Below are 25,789 nucleotides of genomic sequence, written 5' to 3' on the forward strand. Positions count from 1 at the left end.
AATTGCATTAGATGGCAGGGAAGAGAAATGTGACTTTGTCATTAAGTCCCTAAAGTACACTCCCGTTTTATCCCCCTCCTCCCCCTGAGAGTAAGACGGTATTCAATTTTCCAATTATATAAATACACGAACACTGGATTACTAGAGGCAAAAAATTGAATATTTTGACTGTTCTACAAGGGACCCCTCATATCTGAAGTGGGAGATAAACAGGGGACACTGCATCAGCCTGTGCACACACAGGCTATAAAAATCTGCATTCGATCCAGAGACTATATCAAGATCTCCAAAACAGAGAGAGATCTTACCAGTGTTCATTAGATACAGCAGTTAATTTATTCCATTGATATCAGGGTAGCTTACACAATAGTAAAACCTGGGTATTTTAGGCCACAGATTGTACTACTTGAAAGCTTTAAGGAGAGACATTCGCAGCTGTAGCATTTCAAACCGACTCTTCTGTAACTCTGTCTTCAGAGGACATCCATCACCGGAGGAGGAACTGTAAGCTATTTTCTAGTAACACGCTGCCAATCGCAAGACAAATGTCAGATGTCACAAAAGGAGAAGTAACCATTTTTCAACTTGTGAATGTCTTCAAATGTATTACAATGAAAGTGTGAAAAAAATGACCCTTTCAGCTTCATTGGTTCTGACAGATGCCAGACCTTGGAGTTTGGCATTTTATCTTCATACTGCAATAATCTTTATGAAACTTAAACAAGGCTGAGGGCAGCGGCATTAGTCTACAACTGTCCTCTTATGTACAATACATAACATTTCCAACAGTCCAGCTGCTGAACTACAAAAGATCATCTACTACTCTTATTGGGGTTACAGAAGACACAGAGGAGAAGAGATGCCCACGTCTGATATTAACACATGCTGGGTATTAGTTTCTCGTGGGCTCCACGTGCTTTCTGCGTTGTATTGCCATGCTCAGTGCCGCTTAGGAACAATGCATGCTGCTCAAAACTAACACAGGAAAAGAAACTCAAAACTTCTCCCAAAGTAAAAACTCACTCAATGCCAGGTGTGTATTGAGTCCGTGACATTAAACGGGTGGGCTCCCTCTGCACCTTCCCTTAAGGTCCTGTTTCTGATGGACCAGCCATGGGAACACATCGGTATTTTCTCCACCCCGAAGCTCAATGCCCGGAGGCTGCACCGTCCCACAGCTTGGCAGGTTTGGGCAGCATGAAGAACACCAGCACAAAACTAGATTCATCAACATTCAGGAGTAGAACAAAGGAGGAAAATCAAATTCAGATGCAGACATACATTATTGCAATAAAACATGAGACCCAAAAGAATTTGACTGAACGGCCCTGAAGTTCCAAGTTTTTCGTGTCCTTTCAGCCAGTCCCCGCAGGAGGAGTGGGATCATGGAAGTCTTGAAAAATAAAGACTGCTCTGCACAGCTCCAGAGGGACGGTCCAGCATTCTTGACAAAATACCCTGTTAAACAGTCTAGATCTAATTTGTACAAAGTTATACTGTTATTTAAGGGAAAAATGAAGAATATGTGCCAAGACAAACAAATCTGCTCTAGATGTTATTCCAGGTGCAAATAAGGTAACAAACACGCAAAAGGCAAAAAATAAACAAACCTAGAACAGAATTAATTTAGCCTAAAGTCAGTGACAGGATCAGTTTCACTGGAATTTAAATGAACTCTTAGACCTTTACACTGTAAAGCTTTTTTCAGCAGCAGTGCTTGGTACCTGAAGACAAAACCACTACTTGATTGACCAAATTTGACTAAAAGAAGCAATTTTTTTCTGTAAATAAGTGTCAGCTTATTGGTTCTGTGGAAGCAAAAGGATAAACACCTGTATTTTTTCCTTAAAAAATTAACAGTACTTGTCATGGCAAAGACATGTACAAAGAAGCAGAAGTCAAAATACGATTTCAGTGTTTTAAGACTGACTAAAAAATAAGTACATAGACAGTGACCAAATCTGTATCGATTCCAACATGTACAGTCCAAGCCATGGGAAGAAGAGGGTCAAAGCCTGAAGTTTGACCATGAACGTAATTCCAGGGTTCAGTTTTCCACAGTCCACAACTGGTATTTGGGACCAGAGCTCCTCACTTGGTTTCCATGGTACATCCAGTGCATACAAAGCAATGTAATTCCTGTAACTGGGAGCGTGCCCCTCAGTGCACCAGTGCAACCAGTCCTGTCATGCTGGTTATCGTCCCACTGGATTTTGGTCCTTGTCTCACACATGGTTTTCTACACAGTCAGGACAAAAGCACAGTTTGCCACATGAGGCATACAGTAGGTCCGACAGAGAGGTAAATAAATAGCCATTCCTGGGGTCATTACTGGTGAATGGGAGCTTGCAGGAGACTTTTTGAAAAGCAGAAATTAAAAAAGCTGAAATAAATAGTTGTGACCATCAGATGAAGGAATTCAAGAGTCTGTCCCCTCCTGCAGTACACGTACATACCTGGGGATTAATTCTCAGTTCTGTCCTGGTGAACTAGCACCGTTAATAGCGATGATTTCGATAATCTGCAAATTTACCAGCTGCGGCCGTGCGACCCAGGAGGGGGTTGTGTGCAGGTGGTGTGAGGTGAAGTCCATCTGTCTGACCAGGAGCTCCTGCACTTCGTCGTTCCACGACCCCCCGGCCACAAACCAGGCGCTTTTCATCCAGGGCAGCCAGATGATCCTCACAAAAATCGATCAGCGAGGCCACTTGCTCGTGAAGTGGGAGGGACTTGTATTTCTTCTGAGCCAGGCAGAAGAAAGCTTCGACGAAGGCTTGCAAACACATCCCTGCAAGGAAAAGGTTTTTATAGGAGATTCAGAGCTCAGCGTTCTCTGGCAAACTACATTGAAAAAAAATTGCCTGTCCTTCAAAAACCAAAAGACAAGGATTTGTTTGTATGTAACACGCGGCGTTTCAGCAGAGGGGAAGCCCAGGCTGGGTTACAGATGGGTGACACTCTCTGTCACTGAGGCTGTTTCTGGTTTCACAGCCAGCAGACCCCAGCAGCCCAGCATCCAGAGGCAAACCGGGACAGCAACACCTGATTTTAAGACGTTGTTCAATTAAATTGGTGTAATATCAGCCTTGATTTCTGCTGCCTCAAATATTAAATTGAAACAGAATCAGACACACAGTAACATATTGAGCTTCAAGGAAAACAATCCACCTGGAGAGAAAAACGAGTTTATATCGGCACCTGAACAGGGTCATTTAAACCTTGTATTTTTAGAGATGGACCTAAAACTAAAGTTCAAATGTAGACCTACTGAAACAATATGGCATTTGGGTCCATAACACTGTAAAGATAACCCCATTGCCAGGTATCACCTTATCGCAGAAGTGAGTTTATTTGAAGTGTTGTTTTCCTTCTGCAAGGGCTGTCCTAGGTCTGAATCCTCAGCCTGCCTTGGGAAAGCAAAGAGGCCATTTTTCAGCCAAACCCAGCAACTCTACACTCGTTTTATTTCAACTGAATGAAAAAAAGGTGAAGTGTGTGCTTTAAACGGCTCTCCCAGTTCGAACGTACAGTTAAGACGATTATTTTAGGATGAGACATTGAAAGATTTGGGGTCTTTAACTTAACGTTGGCTTAGCGATGCTGCAGAAAAGGCACCTTTTCAAAATGTTACAATTACATTCTGAAGTATAATTTCTCTCAACTATGGCTGCAGCTGGGCTCACTTACGGTCTCGGCAGCGAAACAGCTTGCAAAGGAATTGCTGGGTTATCTGGGAGCAGCAGCTGCCAGCTCCATGAATTATTTTATCCGTCACGGCGAGCTGCAGGCAGGGAGAGCACCTTGGGTAGCGCACGCGCTTTCTCCCCCGTAAGTGACACTCGTGTGAAGCATTTAATGAAAAAAAAAAAAAGTCAGAAGCTGCTGTTTTACAGCAGCAGCAATAGCAACTGCATGGGTTACAGCCAGGAGCAGGGCAAAGGCAAAGCCCACGGAAAAGGTTGAGTATTTTGTGGTTTAACACCTAGAAAACATTTGGTTCATCTTATCTGAATTCATATAGACAAACTCTACAGGATATTATAGCATCCATATGTTCAAGCAAGACAAAAGTCTACTTATCTATTTCAGGCAAATATAAGCCTCATTAACATTTCTGAGGCATGTTCAAATATTAAAAAAAAGAGGTTACATACAAATAAATTTACTGCTGTCGTAACCGGACCACGCTCTCACAAATTATTTTGTGTACCACTGAGGTTCTTGCTGTTTAGGCAGGAGGGAGCTACAGATGTATTTTAGGGAGGTGGGATAACAAATACAGAAGTCAGTCTCAACTTGGGAGACTTTTGATTCTTACGCTATTTTGGCATTTTTTAAAAAAAGCTGCAGGAGTATACACATTGATATCCATGTTCAGCTTTTATATAAAAATATATTTTGACCTGATTTCTGGGAAGGTGCCAGCCTGCAGCTCTCTGACCAGCAAGGTAGTTTATACCACATGGATTTCTTAATCCCACTCTGATTTAAACGTGTCAATCCTCCTCGATGGCAACAAGGAACAGAATATTTCAAGAATACTCTGACTGCTGTTTCCCTGCTATAAATGGCTCCAAAACGTGTCAGGAACCATTTTTGTTGTTGTTATAGAAATATTAGGACAATTGAAATTATTCAATATTTTACAAAAGCTACAGAAAAGCTGCCAAATTTATGGACTCAATTTCATATAGAAATGTAATAGCAATTTTAGAAATTAAGTTATATATTAAATAGTGTATTTAGGCCATTAATATAACAAGAAAATAATCCCTGAACTCGGCTATTTGATAGATTACTGTCTCAGATCTAAAAATGTGACCAAAGCAGATGGGGAGGTAACTCACTACTGACGGCGAGGCTGGCTGGTTGTTTCTCTAGCAAATTACACAAGGTTTTTTTCATTTTCAATAGGTTTTCTTCATAAATGTCAATTGCAGAGGGCTTGCAGAAGACTTGTTCCAATAAATCAATTGAAAGCTAAGAGTGATCAAGTCTATAGATAAAGGGAAATTGCCATGGAACTAAACAGAATAATTTGCTGTACGTGTATGTGCCTCAGATGTCTCTACCTTGTTCCCATTATTTTTACAGAAGGTTTGAGGTGTGTGTGAGCTAGCAAACCTACAAAAAACCCCAGCTTCCACAGTCTTCAAATACAAAATAGCATTACCTGATTCCTTGTGGTCGATTCCCATGCTGTTCCACCTCCTTGTGATATCAATATATAAGATATCTACAGACGCCATGGAAAAATTGCTGTTACTCAGTTTGCAGTTTCTGTTAAAAACAGATGAAATAAAGAAAAACTTCTGATTATGTCCAAAATTCCAAGCTAGGACAAATTCTGCAAGAGCAACTGAGAGAACATTGGAAAAAAGTTTACCCCTGTCATATGTACACAGCCACTGTAACGTGCTTAGTCTAATACATACAGCAGATGGCAAAGAAAGCAATGTTTATTCAGTGTCTGTATATGAAATGGTGAAGGCCCTGAATTTTTCAGATCTCCTGTGTGTCCCTGTTCTGATGATGCCAGCACCGCCTGTGCCAGAAGCGGCTCCGGGCGGGAGTGACCTGCTCTGATGCATCTAAATCCGATTTGCACGTGCAATCTCATGTCAATCGCTGGCCACAAAAAGGCAGTGGGTCACATTAGAGATTAACTGGCTTATTTGGGGCTTGCAACAAAGAAGAAAAGGACAGGACAGGACAGGAAAAAGGAAAGGAGAGGAAAAGGGAAGAGGAAAAAGGGAAAAGGGAAGAGGGAAAAGGGAAAAGGGAAAAGGGAAAAGGGAAGAGGGAAGAGGGAAGAGGGAAGAGGGAAGAGGGAAGAGGGAAGAGGGAAGAGGGAAGAGGGAAGAGGGAAGAGGGAAGAGGGAAGAGGGAAGAGGGAAGAGGGAAGAGGGAAGAGGGAAGAGGGAAGAGGGAAGAGGGAAGAGGGAAGAGGGAAGAGGGAAGAGGGAAGAGGGAAGAGGGAAGAGGGAAGAGGGAAGAGGGAAGAGGGAAGAGGGAAGAGGGAAAAGGGAAGAGGGAAAAGGGAAGAGGGAAAAGGGAAGAGGGAAAAGGGAAGAGGGAAAAGGGAAGAGGGAAAAGGGAAAAGTAGAAAACCCTGAATATGTCAATTAAATATACGAGTTGACTGTTACACCCAGCTTTCTCCCAGGGTATGACCTGCACTTTTTGAGGCCATAACAGAATGGAATAAACTGGGATGCTGGGAAACCCAACACCAATTTGCACAGAGTATCTACATGAGGCAGAGTTTGTACAGAGGAATACTCTTCTATTTGACTGACTGGTCCTGTTTGAAAAGGGCTGGAGGAAAGCTCTCAGGCAGAGAATGACTTCTTCGTGCCTGAGCACTGAACAGATTTCCCCTCTGCGTCGCTGAACGCTCCTGGAAAACAGCAGCATCTCTGGATGCATCTCGGGTGCTGGGTGATAAGCACATGGAGGAGATCTGAGAGTTGTGTGGGCTGAGCCCGTGGTGGAGCCTTGATCAGCAGAGGACAATGAGCTGCCTGTCCAGCACCGCCAGATGTCTGGCAGCCTGGCTGGAACCAGTGCCCGTGCCAAAGAGCTGGCCAAAATTTCTAGCCAGAAAAGAAAAAAAACCACCCCAAACCCAACTACACAAAACCCAACAACAACAACAAAAAAACCCTGGATAATTTAAAAGAATCTGACTCTCTAGGAGCCCAAGCAGAGCTCCCTTAAAAGTTAAGGTCTGGCCTAGATAGTCCCCCAAAAATCTCAGGCTGCATCCAAGCAAGGACCAGAGCCACATTCAGCATTTCCCTCTTAGTTATGTTTCAGAATGAAGACATTAGTGAAGGGAAACAGATTTTGATTAGTTAAAATTGAGTGGTTAGCCTTGGCAACCACTTGCCCACACGTGCACACACACACATCACACTTGTGCACTATTTTATTCTTGAAAAGCCATACAGCACTCATCTTAGAAACACGAGCTTATTTCTGAAATGAGAGGTAACAACAGCATTTCAGAAAAGGGCCATATAGTTGGCATAGATCCTCTGGGAATAAATAAAAAAAAATATTTGCCAATATTACAAAGTTTAATTTAACACGCATTAGGAAACTGCAAACACTATTTCATTGAGATATGGCAACTTATTTTAATAGTCTTAAAAGACAATGTTGGCATTTATTCTGTGTTCCTCCAACAAGTGCCAATTTAAGGCTGGACTAAACAATAGAAAATAGAGAACTGGAAACAATCCTGTACTGGTCTGTGGATAGAGCAGATGCCTTCAGCCGTTTTCTATATATTGTAATTTGTATAAATCAAATTGTTATATTCATTCCTGAATGCTAAATGCATCTGCATAGAAACAGGATCTGTATTTTAAGAGTACATCTGCTGCTGCTGCTTATTTCTTTTGTCATTGTCAATGAAAGACAGAAAATGAGATATTTGTACCATGACTAGAACAGATATATCCGTAAAAAACAATGAAAAAAAAAAACCCTCACAAATAAAAAGTATGTGAAAAAAAAATAAATTGAGTTCCTTGCCATTGCGAGTTGCAATTTCAGGATGCAAATCCTGGGTGCACAGCACGTCAGGAACTGGCATTTGGCAATGCTTTCCTGTGGCCCGGGGCAGGCAGCTCTGCCCCCCCCAGCACATTCAGGTCTCAAGTGACCCAATTCTGGCTGTCACTTTGCACAATGGCATTCCTACCATTTACTAGGAACGTGACATGTTGACTGGGACCACAAATAGTATCTCCCAAAGTATTACTGATCTGCTGTAGAATAAAGAGCCAGGTTCCTATTAGACACAGTTTCATAGGTCGGGTATGCTGGGAGCTTGGAATGAGAAAAATATATCTATTTTATAAAAAAATACTCAATGTTTCAATGGAACTTATGGGGAAAAGGTTCTTTAGAAGGCATTACCAAACCTAGAAGCTAAAAGTGAGCCCCTGCTAGGGCCTGCCTTTATTCAATGTAAGTTGAGATAAGCGCAGGGACACCAGCGGTGCCCCAGGGGATCAGAGTTTTGAAGCAATTCCTAAGAAATCTTCACTTTACTCACCTTATAAATGTTCGGAAACCCGTTGGCCCCAACTTTGTTGTCCCTTTCACACCAAGAAATCGGATAAACAGGGCGGCCACCCTGTCCACGAGGCGCAGGTAGTTAAACTGCTTGGCGTACTTGGGGAAGACTTGTTTGAGGCAGAGGGAGGGGAGCCCGGCCTCGGGACCCCGGCTGCCCTCACACTCCCCTCCGTCGCCTGCTCCTGCCTCCAGAGCCTCTTCCTTTGCCTCTGACCCCTGCTCCAAGGTCTGACACCTGCAACACACCAAATAATTGTGTCTTATGTTAGCCTTATTCTTACAAGATTCCACACACCGTCTTTCTGAATCTCTAAAAATTATTTATGAGATCTTTAGAATAATGAAAAATCAAGAACAAATACTTTAAGGTTCCCTTAAAGCAGAAATCGTGTTATAGAGTATCTAAAAGGACAACAAGCAGACCATTCTCTGATGCCACAAAACCACCTATAAATACAATTAACAAAGAGATGCCGCACCATTACCAGGTTAATTGTGAGGTACCATTAACTCAGAACTCCCCTTATCATGACCAGAGCCGAGCACAATCAATTCTTCTGTACATCTTAATTTTATTTTGTTTTTACTAAATCTCCCCTTTATTAAAATGTTGGGTTTACCACCATAGAAATTGTTTTTCTCAATGCAGATTCATTGTGATGCTGTAGAATATCCATTTCCCTTTCAATAGCTCTTTACAACTCACAAAAGGTAATTTTGTGAGTGAATTCTGCACAGGCAAGGAGACACCAGGGAGTAACTGCATGTTGGTGTTATCAGCATCAAACAAATACAGGTATGTAGAAAAGAAGATGAGTTTCATGAAATTTCATGGAATATTTCATGGGAAATGCTTAGAGACTATAAAATCTAATGATATTTAAACTTATTTTCCAATAATGATTAGAAGTTCTTACCTTCCCTGATAAATAAGATACAAAAAGTACAGTAAGATCTATTTGCAAAGAAGAAATGGTAACAATACATTCAGAAATGATACAGTTCACAGAAAGGCACCCAGGCACTATTCAGAAGACAATTTCTGGGCAATCCCATTATTTTTTCTCTGTGCATACTGTCAAAATAAATTATTCCATCTTCATTGTCATTGCCAAATTCCCTAAATAATGCTGATCGAGATAATCATGTTCCAAAATAAGTGTTACATATTTATTCAGCCTGACTTTTTTTTTTTACATTTTTCCTGCGTTTGACATATCTAGATAAAATTCAAGATTGTTTTTCTCCCAAGTTCAGAAAGCCTGAGAGCTGAAGGTAATTATTTGGCACGCACTAAGCATTTACAGGTTTTCATTTTCTTTCCAGTCATTTTTCTAAGTACCTGTCATCAAGAATAAGTATAATTCATACAAGGTACTTTAAAAATTAGTGCTTTTATTACACTGATCTTTTGTGTTCCTGAGCAGATTTAGTGTCCTTCAGGAAATTCTGTTCTAGCAGAGAATAACAATCACCATAGTCATTATCCTCCCACAGCACTGTAAAAATTATTAAGTCAAATCCACAGTAAATCTGGACCTTCCGACTGGGATTCCAAAAGGCAGCAGATTTCCTTAGCCCTCGTACCACCATCTCCTGCACCAAACCCTGTTCCTTCAGAGGAACTTTGAAAGCCAGCAGTTGTTGCAATGGTTTTTTGGGAAGAGCACCCAAGTTCAGCCTCTTTTGGTGCTTGAGAACTCGTAAGTGCCAAGGCATCGCTGCTCAAGGGGGGTCGCCCTGCGAGTCACAAAGCATCTCTTTGTCTAAGAACATTGCTCCAAAATTTCAAAATAATGGGACTTCTTTTGTATCCACACTTGCATTCACTGATGTTGAATGTTTATAAATGTGATCACTCCTGAGATAAAAGTCCTTAAAAACAAATACAGATCTTATGCAGCACTTTGATAACTTTCCTCTTGGCTCCAGCTAGCAAAGTAGAAAAATAATGTTATTCTTTTCATTAGTTAAGTAAAGCTTAAAGTAATAAATTATTAGTTTTGGTTTTCCTCATGTAAGATTGGATGGTGGTTTCACCACCATCAAATACCCTAAGGCTGCCAAAAGAGCGAGAGTACCTACAGCCGAGAAACAATAAGCATTCAGGCTTCTATTTTTAATCTTAAAAGGTCTGTTCATGAATTTAAAAATTCAAATCTTCAGCCAGTTGAACTAGACCTTGACCAAATGCGAAACCTTGTGCTCAGTGAGAGAGAAGGTTGTGCTGTTTGTAACATAACTCTTGTTTTAATGATGCCTGGAAGCCCTGAACCCTTTCTGATTCTAAATTCAAGAGTCTTTTTGGATTGTACATTACTCATTCATCATTCATGTGTTCAGTTATAAAAATATAAAGCTTTACTTTAAAAGATGCAAGCAATCACGATTTGTTTTCACTCTTCAGCTTCCCCCCCCTAAGATTTCCTTAGGTTTCCTTTTCTAATGCAAAAGATCTTAATTAATTTGATTATATAACGTGACTCAAAGTGAAAATCATATTTTGCATTTTAATAAAAGCAAGACTTTCCAAAACCAATCTGCACAAGAGCTTGTAAAACAGAAATGATCCATAGACTTGTCTATTCCACATGCTCACCTTAACTGCAAGCGTTCACACTCACTCTGTTCAGAGCATAATTCTCCGCTGCTGCCCCAGACAGCACTTCAATAAAAGTTTATTTTCTGTAGATCTACTCAACACACTTGTGTGCCCCCCTACAAGTGGTCTCAACACAACTAATTAAGAGGAACTGCCGAGCTAGGTATATTACAGCCAGCCTTGGTGTCTATAAAAATGGAATTTTACTGTGATCTGCACATTTTTGCAAGGAAACGCTGCACACCATATTTTTCGCCCCGGCGCCCGATGAATTCCGCTCGCTGGCGATGCGCCGTTTTCCTCTGTGTCTCGCTGCCATCTGCCACGGCCAGACCCCACGGGCCAGGGGATGGCACAACTCCCCAAGGGTCACCCCATCAAAGGCCGGGGGCAGCAGTGGCCGTGCAGCTACAGAAAGCAGAAATCCAGCTCAGGGCCCAGCGACAATCACAGATTCACAGAATCTTCTATGTTGGAAGGGACCTTAAAGATCATCTTGTCCAACCGTCAACCTCACTGACAAAAATAGACACCCACACAACAAACAAGGAGCATCATCACTAAACCAGACCTCCCAGCACTACATCAACCCGTCTTTTGAACACCTCCAGGGATGGGGCCTCAACCCCCTCCCTGGGCAGCCCATTCCAATGTCCGATAACCCCCTCAGTGAAAAAATTTTTCCCAATATCCAGCCTGAACCTCCCCTGGGGCAACTTGAGGCCATTTCCTCTTGTCCTGTCGCCTGTGACTTGAGAGAAGAGACCGACCCCCATCTCTCTACACCCTCCTTTCAGGGAGTTGTAGAGAGCAATAAGGTCTCCCCTCAGCCTCCTCTTCTCCAGGCTGAACAACCCCAGTTCCCTCAGCCTCTCCTCACAAGACTTATTCTCCAGACCCCTCACCATCTTTGTTGCCCTTCTCTGGACCCGCTCCAGCACCTCAATGTCTTATGCCCACATACGGGGGATTTTCACCTCCATTTCTACCATTAAATTCTTATTCAGTTGGAAAACACAGCAGGACATGTTTTTGTAATGTTACCTGTCAGATTCAGTGCATCACTAAAAACTCCTATATGTATTTACCACCCAGTTCTGGCTCCAGAAAGTGACTTCCAAGAAGCACCCTAAGGTGAGACAAAGCTCCAGAAAGAGAGACTTGCCCAGGTTTCCTCCCCCAGCTCCTTTCTCCCAGGATTTCCAGCCGGCGGGGGCAGGAGGAGAGCTCAGCCCCGCACTTTAAAGCTGCTCCTTGGAATTAATGGCTTTGACTGACACAGCTGAGTCAGGCTAAATGAATGAAAGGTCAAATATAAGGTAATGCTTGTGTTGCCACACAGAATAAAAGCAAAGCTTAATTTACATAGTAATGCCTGACCTCAATACATTAATTTCTCTAATTCTGCGGCTCATGACAGATCTCTCTTTAGAAATGATCAACTGTGGAGACAATATTAACTGCATCTTTAAAAAAGAATTTCAATTTTAATAAAGCTTATGGAAACGACATCTAAGAGTACTTATCTTTTATACATGCTTACTAATTTATTAATGTTTCCTCCATCTCTGTTTTATCCCTTTCATTCGGACCAACCTTAATCTTTATGCAAATACAAGTTGCTAAGAGACAAACAAATTTGCAACTCCTAATTAAAGGCTTCTAAATTCCCAACATTGTGTATACTTGTATATAAAATTTAGCTGTCAGATTTAGAGTTAAATTAGGTAAGAAGTGCAATATTAATATTTCTAAGAATGCTCTCTTCATATATTTAACATTTAGGGCAATGCTACAAGCAAAAATTAAGCAATTTTTATATCAGCTGACTACTGCTTATCTAATAAAAGAAAATACTATGTTCTGAATTCTGAAGCTATAATTATCCCCTCAGCTGAGCCACTAGTCTCAAAGCAAGGACCATGTTAACATAGTTAAAAGCAGAGAATATTTTGCATGACAAATCTATCTGTCCAGCCATTTCTCAGCCCCATTTATGGACCTCCCAGGGAACGGATCCGTGTTTGTCACCGGAGCGTGTCACTGCAAATATTTTTGTGTGCTCATTCACAGGAGTCAATCATTTAGGAAACACTAAGTCAAAGCCAGAACAGTGTCTTTGCATTATCAACCATTCATAAAGTTTCTTTTATGAACTAATCCCATTACTTTTATTAACACAGAGTGAGAAGTTGCAGGCTTTGGCTGCGTGTTGTGTCAATAATCAGCATCTTTTGTTTTGTACCGGCCACTTGTGAGTTTCACTTGAAGAAACTGAATATTCATCTCCTCTTTGCCCTCTGGCAATGTGAAAAACATCAATAGCACTGGCATTTCCTCCTTACAAAATAATAATAAAGTTACACAAAGATAAAAGTATTAAAAGAATATTAAACCCACGGAGTAAGAGATTTTTGAAGTGATGTTAGAAACGTTATTGCTCTTACATACAGTGTACTCAACACTTGGAGAATGCTTTGAGGCAGTCAAAGCCACCACAGCAGAGAGTCCATATTTCAATGAGCAGAATCAATCACGTTACAAATAAGGACTGATAATCAGCATGGTGTTGGCAGGCAACTAACCTCACATCATACCAAACACATCTGGAAGATGCAGCAGCGATCCTCTCTCTGGACGCAGCTACAACTTCCATCTCTTGAAGAACAAAGGATCCATAGCTCAATTAGAGAAATAAAGCAGTTCAATCACCTCACTTAGAATTTAGCCTCATCACGAGCATGACCATGTTGGACTACCACTGCATGGTCTCTGGAAGGGTAAAAGAAACAGAGCCCACCAAGTTTGTTTCTGAGAGCTGGCAAACACGTTTTAGGTGACACCAAGGATAAATTTAAAATGTCCTCCATCGCTTTGCCATTTGCTTAACAAACCCAAAATAATTTATCAGGCTCTTGAGGAAGCACGATGGAAGCCCCTGCAGGTGGCCAGCCACGATGGCAGCAGCTCTCAGGTGCAGCATCATGCTGGGGGCTGCCGTGTCCAGTCCCAAAACTCTTATTTATTCCCCACCGCCCCCACTCTCTAAACTCCACAGACATCAGCTCTGAGAAGCATGTTTTGCTGCCTCTTCAGATTGGGTGGATTTATTATAAAAAGAAACACTTCTCATTAAAGATTGAATAGCTTTTGAAAGAAAACAGCAGACTCTGAAAGTTTGCTGCCTTAATGGATTGTTAATGAGTGTTTCCAAGATGTAGACACTGAGAGTGGATCCCGACTTGCCCTGCAGCGAGGACACAAAGGGACGGGTGAGAATAATATTGGCATTTTCCTATCGTATACAGAGAAGCCCAGAGCCTCCACTTCAAACTGGAAACCTGTGACCAGCTAACAGGAACCAGTCCAGAGACACCCCTGAGAGACATGAAGCAGAAATTGCACCCCTGGGATAAACATCCAGCTGGATCTACCACTTGCACTTGACCTCTGCTTTTATTTCTATGGCACTTCCTAATGCCCAGTTTAAATCATTGAAGTGGAGAGATACATTAGAGAAGCCTCAGGTGCAATGCGCTGAAAAAAATTCCTAATTATTAATTGAGATTCTTTATTTCCAACTTTCTCTTTTTAAGAATAATGATAATATCAGTCTGCATTAGCTAAAGATTTATTACTTTGAATGTAACAGAAGCAGTGAATGCTTATGCTATTACCTGTCATCTATTTGAGTGCCGCAGAAAATATGGCATTACTATAATGAAATAATGCATAAGCATTGCAAAACCCACATTGAAGGACTTTGCTCCACTGTAGCAAAAAGTTATTATAGAACAAAGATCATTAAATTGTGTCCCCAATACTTTATTTTTTTGTGGAGGTAGCTTTTATTACTTCTAGTACATTTATTTGTGTTCACTATTTGCTTTTAAGGTACTTATGTGCCTCATTATTTCTCCAGTTTCCCTTTGTTTCTTTAGAAAAGCGTGCCTTAAAAATAGTAATACAGGATACTGCAAAGCCAAACCAGTTGTAAAGCCTGATAATATACCGAAACCAACATTAAATTAGACCACCAAGTGTCTTAGAGTAGAACGGAAAAAACTCTAAACCCCATGGTATTTCTTCTCATGTGGAAATTATTCTTAGAAAGCAGTGATGATTATGCCAGGGTAGAAAAGGAGCTTTACCCTCTCATCCAATGGAGTCAGAAGCCGCAGCGCAATTGCATTTTATCAGCTGTAATCCTCCCATTAAAGCAGGTGAACTCTACATACACAAACACCACCACTGACGATTACACTACTGTTAAACCCTGTGGCTTCCTGCTTTCTTTTTGTGGCAACTGGGTGCTAGGCAGTTTTATTGCTTTCTAATTTTTTCAGAGAACTAGAGACCAATTATTACTTAAAAATAAGCCAATCATCTCTCCTGCTAAAAGATGACTAGCAGCAGAAGTTAAATTATAGAGAACATCACTGCCCCCAATACATTAATTTCTGTCACCCTGTCACTGTAAAAATTTACAGCAGATATAATCTCTTTGAAGGGGGATCAAGTCATAGAAAATACGAGCCTAGTTTTAAATAGAATTTTAATTTTAATGAAAGCTTCAGGGAATGATGTTTATGCTTCTTATCTTTCATACCTGGTGATTAAGTTAATTTATACTTAATGGAAGAGGATATTTCTAATCCCCAGACAGGCTCAACATCTGTCTGTGACTATGTTTTTGGAAGCCTTAAGCTGCTTGTGATTGATGTAATAAAACCAGGATCCTGCAGAACTGACACCTGAAGGATATCTGTAAGAGGGAAAAATGTTATTTTTCTGCTCAATGCATGTGCTTAAGTCAAGCCAAAATCCCAAGCATTTCATTTTGCTGTCCCTTCAAAACCTGCTCTGCACTCCCTCACCGTTATTATGTGAGTACAAACAGGGGAATATCAAACCATTCTCAGGGATGGTTATGATCTAATATTCATACTCATTATGTGCAGTATCTGGTAACATGTAACTTTCTGATGGCCTGAAGCTGATGAGAATAATGAAGCTCCTGCAAAAAAAGTCAGAGAAATAACCTACATTTTTCTTTCCCTTCTCATTCCATGTCTATTTAAGACCAAATGCTAGCAAAATAAAGGCTTGCATTTACCCTATAATTACAACAGGGAAAAAAAAAAGTCTTGAAAAGTAAGTATCTTGCCAGGAAAAGATATCATTTTCAACTCCGTCCCAACAAATCACAGTATTCCTGTAGAAGGAAATAAGACAAACAAACAAACAAATTGGTATTTCCAGCTGGCATGTTTATCTGTGTTATTTTAAAGTGACACCCTTCCAGAGGAAAGCAGCTACCGGAGAGTATCACCAAGGAGCCGGCGACGCTATCACACATTGGAAAAATCTATACAAGTTCAAAGCAACAGAGAATGGAAGGAAGAAGACCTACAAGGTGAATAGAAGTCAAATAGCAAAAGAAGAAACCAAACCAAAACGGCAGGTTTGAGCACCTAATCTAAAACTGTATCTGGAAAGAGATAAGTTAGTGTCCATCACTGCCCAAATCAATCTCCCTGGAATAACCAGCATTTACACACTAACCAGTAACGCTGGGAACGTGTTAAAGGAGTGCAGGAATATTTAACTTCCAAAACTGTATCAAGTGTCTTGTGAGAATGCCTGACATGCATTGCTGTGATTTCCTCAGGCCTAAAAACCCCTTGTTATACTAAAAATGCCCCCAAAAGTCTCATTATTTATATATCTTTATATTAAATCATTAGTGTAAATTACGGATTTTTCTCCCCAGTAAAGTAGTGGAACACCTTTAAACTCTTGGCAGTAGAAGCTTCTTTATCTTATTTTAAAGGATGAAAAAGAATTCAGATCTCAGCAACTTCAGTTGAAAAAAAAAAATAATGACTGCATGTGAAAATCAGCAAAATTGAATTTGCAATGCAAAACAGGATCCTTCCTATCTTCCTCCAAGAATCTTAACAGGTTTACTCCTAACTTTTAGAAGCACGAGGGCTTTTCCAAGACAAAGAAATTCTTCAGACTGAAAAGAATATGATAACCTCATTCAAACAGTATTATCTCATTCTTAATATTTAGAAATATCTAAAAATCATGCAGGAAAGAATTGCTTCCATTAAAATCCCAATTAATGTTAGAAATGAGCTGACTTCTTTTCAGTGCTCACCCCAAACCATGCATCTAAGTCAGTGAAACCTGATGGCTGAGGCTCACTTTGCAGTCAATGGAAAGTACTATCAGTTACTTCAGTTTGTCATAAAAAAAGACTAGAGTGTATTTTGTTCAAACTAACAGTACCAAACTTGGGCTTTCGTACAGGGAAATAATGGTTTGCATCAAATGAAAATGCACAAGTGAATTGTGGGGTAATTAGACCATAAAATTTGCTCTATAATTCACAGCTGCACCAAGATTGACAACTATGTGCTACGAGTTCTCCCATTCTTAACCGTGACATCTAACTACTAAATAATTCTTAGAAGGCATGTGCATGTAAGAACCTTGTACTGGTATTCAGGGATAAAATCCATGCCTAGGCATTAATTTATTCCATTTTACTGTTACCTTAATAAAATACCGCTATGTGGCCCAGGAGCCCTACTCCACAGAAATGATTTGTTTCTTTTATTAGTAAGGTGATGTACCTTAGTATGCCCTTGGCTGATCGATTTGTTATAACATCATCTAGGTTGCATGAAATCTTATTTTTTTAAATCAATTTGTTCATGGGCTATGCCATTCCTAAGAGAACATGAAGTACATACCGCAGCTCAGCAGCTACACGAAGAATTCACCAAGTTATACTAGAAAGCAAGACAGGCATTCAAGGCTCACCCCGCAGATTTCAGGCAATCAAAACTAGCACAGTTGGTCGGAGTTTTAAGCAAACATAACACACACATTGTAAGGATGGCAAGGAGACAGGTAACAAATAAGACTTTTTATACCTTATACAAAGATACACACAGGCATGCCGTATATACTGACACATATACACAAACACACACTTTATACACTACAATCTGTCTTTATTGTAAATATATGTACACTTACTTTATGAAAACTATCTGGTGGGAAGTAATTTAGTATCAGAAAGATTACAGAAAATTACAGAAGTTCCCAGAGTTTACACTGTAGACCAACTGGAAATATTAATTTAAAAGCAGAGTTGCTTCGGTGCAGCACAAGCAAGAAGGTAAGAGGGGGGAAAAACATCAAATTAAGTAAACATCCTTAATTTTAGACAAGGCAATTAAGCTAACATTCCGAAAATACAATTTTCTTCGAGAGGTATTTAACTGCAGGTTAATAATGGAAATTGTGCCATATACAAAAGCCATGACAAAGCTGAGTACTGAGGAGTGCAGCTGAAATGCTCCTGCAGCAAACCCAGACACCACCCAAAAACTAGATTATGTTGGCAAGCTACAGGGTAGCAGAGGTGAAGATTATTTTGCTGATAGCAGAAACTCAGCTCCAATGATTAGCATACTGACGTGTCAGGAAAAAAACAATTTGCACTCAAGCCTAACTGCTAATCACCTTCCCTGTACGAACATGCAAATTCAGTGAACTGATGCTGCCTCTGCCCCATGCTTTAAGACGGAAAGAAAGAGCTTTTAAATTCAATCCACAACAGCTTTCTTGTACTGAAAAGTGAAAAGGAAATTATAGCAAATCCAAAGAAAAAAAGATGTAAAACCATCTCTTAAAAATGTACTTTAAAAAATTAGGCAGTTTCTGTAACAAAGGAAACAAATGCTTATTTTTCTCTTCTTTTTGCACTGGACAGGCTGTGATTAATGCAGTCCAGCAGAGGACGAGAGGAGAGGGCATTTGCAGAACGAGTGCAGAAGACAGAGAATAAACTTACTTTCTTTCCTCATACAAGGAACAAATTAGATTTCAATTACATCAATTTTATAAGCAGAAAGTTACTTCCTTATGCAGAGTGCTGCTGAACAGCCTGTCTTCCCCTCAGACACTGCTCTCCTCTGCCCGGGAACTCTCTTCAGTGGATTCACAGGGCACAATTACATTTGTTCAGCTTTTACTACATGACAGTTTTTCCACTTAAGAGTTAGTCCAGATTAACACTCTTTGACAAAATGCATTGCACTTTCCGGGCTGGATGGATGCCTGGGTCACTGAGGCAGAGAAGCCCAAAACAACCTGAGCCAAGTATTGAAAATCAGTTGGAAACTAAGCTCTTGCTCAACACAAAACCACTAATTCCTTTCAGGCTGAAAAGATGTCAGCCTTGAAGGCTACATACGAGAAGCCCTGAAGAGTGGAAATAACATCTAAAACCATCAAGGACTTCTCTACCTTATTATTTTTGCAAGCCAGTTTACCCCTGAGCTAACAGGAAAAGGTGAATGGCCTTAACAGCTACAGTAATTTCATTCTCTCAAAGGCAGAGAGAGCTAACTCCACACAACTCTTCAGTATGCATTTAAGTACTTGGTGAATAAGGTCAAAATTGCTACTTGTTTTATATCCTACCCAGTGTAACCCGAGCAAAGTTCTGACAATGCTTAATCTGACTTTTCACTGGTTTCAGCTAGGGCTTGGCATCAGCAACGGCTGGATCCAGCAAGTACCTGTAATGCAACAAAGCTCCCGGGGACGCTTTGAATTATTGCTGAGTTTATGTTTAAAAAAAAAAGAAAAACAACACAACAAGACCACACAACACCAAAGCAGCTCGCTTTGTTAGAATTCAGTGAAAGCAGGAGCAGACACAAAAGGAGCTCCAAGATCTGTGCTGTCAGGAAACGGGGCTGGAGCAGCGCTGGGCACGGGGAGCCTGGCCATCGGGCTCTTTATTCCACCTCAGGGATGTCACTGGGACTCCTCCTGTCCCAGTCGTTTCTGCTGGTTCTGAGGGATGCAAAACACAGCCTGCCTTCAGCCAGATTCTATTACCATTAAGGCTCACTTAATATCTATCTCTAATCAAATAACTGAATTAAAAGATTTATTTAGACCCACAGCCTCCACATTCCTTTTGATGCCAATTGGAAGGAGAGGAAGCAGCCTCCCCACTTTGTTCCTGACCTCCCTCTTCTTGGGCAGCCCTTGAAGATCACAGCAACTTCTCCAGCTGCACTACAAAGACTAGAGGAAAGGGACATATTCTGATAAAACCTTCCTTGTTTCTGTATTTTATCACAAAGGTTTTCTTTTCATTTAAAAATCATCGTTAAGAGAAAAGAAAGCAAGAAGACTTTTTAATGATTAACTTAAAATGTAGTAACAGCATGAATATCTAAGAGAAGTAATTGCTATAGCACGTTTTGATATATTTGAATGTTGGGAAAGTTCAGATTTTATGGAAATGCTCTTGACGGGTCACATCGCTCAGCTTAATTTTCAATCCTTCCTCTATTGCTCACTAGAAATTTGAGAGAGCAAAAAGAAAGAAGAGAGACGTCAATAAAAATGTAATTAGATTAGCTGCATCTCAAAACACTGCGATTCAAGTCTAATTGGATAAACTGGTCTCCATTTGCAATTTGGAAATGTAAAACCAGAGTTGGGTTCACATTGGAGCTAAGGGCACTGCAGCACACCAATTACTGCAGAAACATGCCACGGGTTTGGACCAATTAATTTCACAGTGCTGAAAATGAAACCTTTTAGAATTCTGCAACTCGTATCATTTCTTGTCCATTAAAATTTTTTAAATGAACTGGGTCTGTCATCAGCTCGCTGGCTTAGTACCTTCTAAGCACTTCCAGCTGCCCCTCACCACAGGGTCATTTCAAAAGATTCAAAATCAGGCAATTCATCCTATATGGAAGTTAAAATACAGTCTTTGCGTTCAAGACTTTAGTGCTTAGAATACAATTTATGAGCAAACAGACCAACTTGAAAAACTGGATTATGAATAACAGCACTTTTTGCACTGGTGAAGGTTAAAATGGGAATAATCATAAATGAATCTGTTGGCAAGCACGGGGTTATTTAGTGCTGTGTTTATGGAATATCATTGGAATGCACACAAGTTCTCTATTTTATTAGCAAAGGCCTGTAAAAATGAGAAGAAAGATGAAAACACCACCAAAGAATGACATTGAGAAAAACCCTTTAAAAAGTCCTAATGTCCTGAATATTCAAATAGCACACCACGCGCCAAGTTACGATATTGTAGAGAAAATGCAGTGACTCCAGGCACTCTGTATGGGAGAAAGGAAAAGATAAAGAGATCACTAATGACAACCAGGTTAGCAAAATGTGAGTAACGCTTTGCAAGCCTTAGTAACCACCAGGGATACTTACTGAAGGGTGCAGAATCTTCCAGAGAAGAAAACTGAAGCTTTTCTGTAATATTTTTATATAACAACAATACATAAACTGCCCTCATATACTACTAAGCATAGTTGCAGGCTCTATCCTGCACACTATTAGTTTCAAAAGCCTGGCAGCACGTGGGGGAAGCAAAGCATCATCCTCTTTTCACAGAATGAAAGTGGTAGAGGAAGGAAAATGTTTTGTCTAAAGGTCACTGAGTAAACTGGCTGAATCCGGAACAGAAATTGCATCTTTTATGTCCTAGTCCAGAGTTATTTTCACAAAACCAACTTCTCCTGTAATGGTTTGATGAAGAAAAACATTGAAGTGAATTACTGAATTCCTACTGGATCTATGCTAAGGCTATGGTTTTAGCTATTTTTTATGAAATGTTATTATTGCTCATGTATTTATTAATTTTTAGTCAATTAAAACATTTCGGATTACATGTGAAATAGCGCCACTTATAAACTAAAAGATCTGACCTTCTTTCTATCAGGAGATTTTCTTTTCTAAGTTAGGACTGTGCCACAGCATGTTCAAATTATTTGCACTGTTCTGTACCCAGTATTGTATTTTCTCTTGTTGCAGTGAACACTTTTGTGGCGCTTTCCTCTAAGTGGCTCTTAAAACCAACAGAAAACTATTCAGTGAGTCAAGCACTACCAGATCCTTTCCCTCCCTTCATGTAGTTCATAGAATTTCCAACAGGGCCTATCCTAATCAATAGGAGAAAGGTTAAAAGCTCTTCAGGATGAAGCAGATAAATAATTGTAAAAGCAAGAGCAGATGGCAAAGATCAAGGTACCTATAACATTTGCTTCACAAAACTGAATGGAGTAGTGGAGGTTAGTTTTTCTTGAGCAGGATGAGAAACAGCAGTAGAAATAAATACTCCCCATCTTCGGAAAAAACAAAGTTAATGTTTCACTAATCTGAACTGAAGCAGCATTGACAAACATCACATTTAAAAGTCTCCCTCACATGTCTAACTCATCCGAAGCTGCATGGGCTAATGTAACAGACAAGAATTGATACTGGAGTTGGCAGATTGCCTGATGAAGGAATAAACCAAAAAGCCCTCTAGGAAAGAGAAAGGGTCTAATTCAATGTACTTTCAAAGCGCTTTGGCAGAATGATCCTGAATATGAATGCTGGGTCATTTTGACTGATGGAGAAAAAAATTGTGTCAGCCTCCAAAATGAACCGCAGTAGAGAGATCAATCTCCAGAAAGCCACACATAGGAGTTTATACACTCTCCGGCAGAAATAAGGCTTGAAATGAAGAGGTGGTGCTCGAGAAGCATCTGAATAGCTGAGAACCTGACCAGACTTCCAAGTGATAGCAAAGGGATACAGGAATCAACCTAAAGCTCCAGCAGTCAGCTCATAAAGTCAATTAGCAAATGGAAAGCAAAATACTGATGCTACCTGAACTAGGTTTACTACATGCTTATTTTTATAAGCACTAAACTCACCCCATATAATGCAAAAGGCACTGGCAGCCCTGAGTAATGAATCCCTCAGAAACATAATACAGTTACTCACAGAAGCGGAAACTAAGAAACATTATAACAAGACTGAAGAAGAGTCATTATTTCCTGATCAGTGATAGCTGCACCACCAGAATTCTCCCATTCAGTCTCTCCAGGTGGTTACACACTGAGTTTCTGACCCTCTTGAACCACCTCTGCCACACAATCGTAACCTTCCAATATGGCTAGTGAGATAAACACAGTAATCAATGGCAAGAATGACTTTATAATCATCAAAATCTAGGAAAATCATACTCTCAAGACATTTCTACACAGTATATTTCATATTTCCATTAAACACGACACAAATGTGAGGGGAAGTTATGAAACTGAGTAAGAAAAAAAAATCCAGAAAATAAATGGAATTCAGCTGCGCAAGGGAGTTCCTGCCTTTTTTTCCTGTCTAAGGAAATACAAAATTACTCCTCGATATCAAGAAATTAAGAATAGCATTAGGACTTGGAAAATGCCTTTGAAACATAGAGAAGAGAAACATTACTGAAAGGCCTGTTCTGGTAAAGGCTACATCCCTCCTGCAGGTCAGTAGAGAGGGATGGACCCACGGGTCAGTAGCCCAGCACTGAAGGAGCTGCCACTTTAACATAAGTGACATTTAGGATGGAAACTACATGAGTGGAATGTCCAGAAATTAATTCATGTTTTCATTTAACACAGATCACATATTCACCTCCTAGAAACCATTAATTTTGTCCTGTTTCAGAGGAAGAAACCATTTAAAGTGAGAAAGATGTGCCATCCGCACAGAGAAAAAAAATAAATGAACCATCTTGTTCTGTGCAAGAAAAGAGCAAGATCTTTTGTGTAGGAAGTTCTACAAAACCTTGGCTGGAATTTCTTCCTAACTACATAGCACTTAGAGATGAGAAGTCAAACTGACACACATTAATATTTACAGGGCACTCTCCGAGCAGAGTGACATTAGCCAGGGTTCGCATGCTGATCTTGCAAAAATTTGAGAGAGACCACATTGGGGTTCCTCCTGCTCAGAAAAATTAGTTAATCATATTTGACATTTGCTGGAGCCACAGAATCCAGAGAAGAGAATTGTACCTGACATCTTTTAAAAAGAAGAAAAAAAATAATCAGAACATCACAAATAAATTTCAAGGCTGAATTCAAATAGAAAAACCCTGAAGTGGTACATACAGAAAATAGCACCCAAGAAAAGATAAACTAGCAATGAAACAGCAATACCAAAATAGGTAATAAACCAAAAGCACTCACTTCTGTGGGCACAATGAATTGATTGTTTTTGCAACAGCCATAGATTAAATTACATTTCATTTCCAAAGTGTTTCAATTCTTTCTTCTGTCAATGGCTATTTCAGTGCTGAATAAAAGTCATTATATTACTTTGGGGGCTGCACCTTCATCATCTCCAGCAAGTAAAAAGCAGATTTTATTCCATGAGCAACTCATATTTCTAATGACAAGCATATCACAATACTATGCTTTCTTTGTCACAAGAATGAAATGCTGATTTTCTGCCTTGAATTATGTAAGAAACTAGGCATGTAAATGCAAGAGATCATACTGGGACACAGAATAAACAACAGCAACAAAAATATAAAGAAGTCTCTTATTATCACTGGATTAATTAGCATTAATAAACTAGGGCACAAATATTTTTGACAGGACAGGAAAGCAGGTCATTAGCATTGATGAGATGATACAAATGATCTTCCTAAGACATTTAGAGCAGACCTGCTCCAAATGATACTCACGGCTTGCAATTATGCCACCAGTCAAATAGTTTACATCTAACATCCAGTGGAGAATACACAGTATTTGCATACAAGACCCAGACTCCTTTTTTGCTCAAATCTAACTCAATTTTAAGAAGAATAAATTGCTAATAACTAATCAAACACTGAAACTAAAACCTTTTACTACTATAAAGATTCAAAATTAGGCACAAAAATCCCCGGAAGTTTGCAAAGCCATTTTAAAATGGATTTTCTGTTGGAGGCACAACGTAAACAATGATTTGCATCAGTGATTATCTTAATTAAACGGCTGTTTACATAAGTAACGTTGATTTACTTTAAATGTTGTTCCGTGTCATTAGACCATCCATTTGATTGTGTGGATTTCCTTTAGCTGAAATCTTCTCCCACCTTCAGCAGGCTGGGAGCAGCACCTCTGCTGCACAAGTTATTGCCACACAAGCTTTATTCTAATTTCTTTATAGGAACATTATAGAGCACAGTTCAGCCCCTTCACCCTGTACCAGTACGTGACAGGGAATTCACTCTTCCAGTCAGATGTAGCCCAGCTTTCTGACCACATTGCCTATGACAGACTTGGATAAAACTGTGATCCTCTGAAGGACACAGGGCACCCTTGCCATGCACGATGCTTTAAATATGTTAAGGAAAAAGAAACTACATGTCCTCCCCCTCTATTTCTTTTTTTACATTAGATTTCTCACTCCAGGAGGGAAGCTCCCTCATGATGATACAGTGATCAACTGGCTAATCTGGTACTGAAGGTCTTCACTAGATGATAAATTCAAGTCAAAGGAGTTACCATTGCTGAAAAAAATGTAAGCAGGAAAAACCACAATAATAATTCTATAATTAGCAGCGACAGATGTTCAGAAGAGAAATCAAGATTACTGGCCATCACTACCTCCTGAATTCCCTCTGTAGCAATAAGAAAGTAAGCTTAGTTTGATAACATCTAACAGATTTACAGAGGAGTTTAAAATTCTGTCTTTCCAGGAAAACGGCTCAGCCACAAATGATGGTGTTGGTTCCAGCATGACATCAGCCTGCACGATTGCAATGATCTGCTTAAGCCTTAAAACCCCAGGAGACCAGCACTGCCACACAAACAAAAGCCAAGAGTTACTATCTCCTATATTATTTTATTAGATGTCTTAATTTCTTAATTATGAGTGAAACTTGAGTTGCAAATTAAGGATTCCTCAGGAAAATAGGACTAGTCGAGGAACCAAAGCTATGGCTAAAAACACTCTAAACACATACTTGGGTACTTAAATGGCCAGGACAAATTCTTAAAACTAAGAAAAGATCAGTCACACTGTGGAACAACAGCCACTAAGTAGATTTAAGTATGTTTATTTGAACGTGTATCACTGCAGATTTTCAATGACTAATTATTGGCAGTTCCAAGATAATTACTGGCGATCGGTGCACGCAAAGACTGGAATTGTGTTGGAAAAATTAAGAGATATGTATGGTATGATAAACTGATCCTACTCCACTTTTTTTTGCAATAT

The 25,789-nt window shown here is 39.9% G+C and overlaps 1 protein-coding gene across 1 annotated transcript in view; it reads right to left on the bottom strand.

The window, feature by feature from the left end:
* Positions 1 to 313: 313 nt before the first annotated feature.
* The window catches only part of TTLL11 (tubulin tyrosine ligase like11), a 45,945-nt gene continuing 20,469 nt past the window's right edge, over positions 314 to 25,789 (bottom strand). The window contains exons 8-10 of the mRNA XM_014942742.1: positions 8,069 to 8,326; positions 5,174 to 5,280; positions 314 to 2,788 (exon numbers count right to left, since the gene is read on the bottom strand). Of these exons, the coding sequence (XP_014798228.1) occupies positions 2,499 to 2,788; positions 5,174 to 5,280; positions 8,069 to 8,326 (655 nt within the window). The 3' untranslated portion in view covers positions 314 to 2,498. The remainder of the gene's footprint in view (positions 2,789 to 5,173; positions 5,281 to 8,068; positions 8,327 to 25,789) is intronic.

Source organism: Calidris pugnax, unplaced genomic scaffold (assembly GCF_001431845.1).
Source record: "Calidris pugnax isolate Ruff unplaced genomic scaffold, ASM143184v1 scaffold102, whole genome shotgun sequence".
Lineage (NCBI taxonomy): Eukaryota > Metazoa > Chordata > Aves > Charadriiformes > Scolopacidae > Calidris > Calidris pugnax.